The 2500-nt window shown below is 21.2% G+C and overlaps 1 protein-coding gene across 1 annotated transcript in view; it reads left to right on the top strand.

Moving 5' to 3' along the window:
- The window catches only part of LOC119570768 (uncharacterized transmembrane protein DDB_G0289901-like), a gene marked incomplete in the record, with an annotated part of 66593 nt that overhangs the window by 57934 nt on the left and 6159 nt on the right, over positions 1-2500 (top strand). The window contains 1 exon segment of the mRNA XM_037918386.1: positions 643-726. Within this exon segment, the coding sequence (XP_037774314.1) occupies positions 643-726 (84 nt within the window).

Genomic DNA, 2500 nt, shown 5'->3' with positions numbered 1-2500 from the left:
ATTATATTTTTTATGTGTGTATATGATATATACATAATGTATATAAAATATATACATATGTGTGTGTGGGTATATATATATATATATATATATATATATATATATATATATATATATATATATATATATATATATATATATATATATATATATATATATATATATATATTCCTGAAACAAGCATAACATTATAGTTTAATATATAGACTGCAAGTTAAAAATCCTCACACAGAAACACATAAATGGACGATACCTATTTTTATATTGAAATCACTTATATATATACATGTATACAAGCATATGCAGTATACCAATATATCTACAATATCAGTATACCAGTATACCCAAACTATTAGTATACTTATATACCCACACTATTAGTATACCCATATACCAAAACTATCAATATAAACGTATATCGACCATTTCAGTATACCCAAATACCCAAATTATCAGTATACCAATATACCCACACTATTAGTATACCCATATACCCAGATTATTAGTATAAACGTATACCCACACTATTAGTATACCCATATATGCAAATTATCAGTATAAACATATACCTAAGCGTATATCGACCATGTCAATATACCTATATATATACACATTTTGTTTACGCTAACTCGGGAACACCAGTAATAAACTCGGACAAGGTGTTGTCGGCGATGTAGTGAAGGAAACATCAACGGACGTGTTGGCTGAGGTGATGGAAGGGACAATGTAAGTTGGTTTTGACGTACGTGTTTTTTTTTTTTATGGTGTTTTTACGTTTAAATTGCATTTAATGACGTTTTAAGTTTGTTTGGTTTATGTTGAAATTTCTTTTGAATAATTTTTTTTTTTTTTTTCTTAGGTTATTCGTAATTTTTGAAGGTTGGTTTTGACGTTTTTTTTTTTTTAGGTTAGTCGTAATTTTGTAGGTTGGTTTTTGCTTGTTGACGCATGCGTGTGTTTAATTTTTGGGTTGACGTTTTGATTACGTTAAATTACGTCTATTTTCATTTTTTAATTGATTACAATTGAATTACATAAAATTACGTCTTTCTTGTTACATATAGATGACAGTAATATACGTTTTTATTTTTTATATATATATTTTTTTTAGAGCTTTAGTTATATATATATGTATATATATATTGTATGTATGTATCACTGCTATTATATAGTGATTATTATTGGTTTCCTAATTATCTTATGTGCGTGTTGTTGCGTACACACATCTCGCGCCCATACGCACATATGTAGATTGTGATGCTCTTGTGTTTATTAATAATTTTTTTTTTTTAGTTTTGATTAATAGCATGATTTTTTTTTTTTTTTTTTTTTTTTTTTTTTTTTTTTTTTAGTATTTTTTTTTTTATTATACAGATGTTTTTTTTTCTGTGTTTTTGAGTTTCTTGTTAATTAAATTCATCTTTGTATAGTTTTTATAGTAGTTTTTTTAAACGTAATTCTGTATATAGTACAATAGTCTTTTTTTTTCTTTCTTTCTTTCTCTCTTTTTTTTTCATTTCTAGAATTGTTTATATATATATATATATATATATATATATATATATATATATATGTAAAAGAGAAACGAAAAAAAAATCTTTTAAGCTAAAAAGATTTTTTCGTTTCTCTCTATATTTGTTTTATTTATTTATTTAATTATTTATTTATTTAATTTCATGTTGACTGGATCTTTTTTTTTTTTTTTTTTTTTTTTTTTTTTATAAATGAAATTGATTTAATTCAAATGAAATTGATTTAATTCTATCCATATATATATATATATATATATATATATATATATATATATATATATATATATATATATATATATATATATACATTTATAATATATATATATATATATATATATATATATATATATATATATATATATATAGATGTATATATATATTATATGTATATTCAGGTGTGTATTGATATATATGTACTTAAATATATGTTATTGTATATGCATGTGTACGTCTGTGTCTGTGTAGATATATGTATGTACAAATATGTATGTTTGTGGCAATATTAATGGTGTGTGTTTTTTATGCATGTTTGAGTGATTTTATTTTTATTAACCATTTGTAATTGCTTTATATATGTATATATATATATATATATATATATATATATATATATATAGAGAGAGAGAGAGAGAGAGAGAGAGAGAGAGAGAGAGAGAGAGAGAGAGAGAGAGATGTATATGTATATATTTACATATATACATATATATATATATATATATATTATAATATATATATATATTTGTATATACAACAATCTATATATGTATATATACAGTTGTGTATATTTTTTTCCCCTTTATATATGTTTAAATACAGTTCTTTCTTTTTCAGATAATTTCAATCAATAAATTTTTTTAAAGTATTTTTATGGACATGACTTTATGACAAATGACTTTATATATATAGGTATATATATATATATATATATATATATATATATATATATATATATATATATATATATATAT

The sequence above is a fragment of the Penaeus monodon genome, unplaced genomic scaffold (assembly GCF_015228065.2).
Source record: "Penaeus monodon isolate SGIC_2016 unplaced genomic scaffold, NSTDA_Pmon_1 PmonScaffold_384, whole genome shotgun sequence".
NCBI classification, from domain to species: domain Eukaryota; kingdom Metazoa; phylum Arthropoda; class Malacostraca; order Decapoda; family Penaeidae; genus Penaeus; species Penaeus monodon.
The sequence above is the reverse complement of the archived record's forward strand: the minus strand, read 5'-3'. Positions and strand labels throughout refer to the sequence as shown.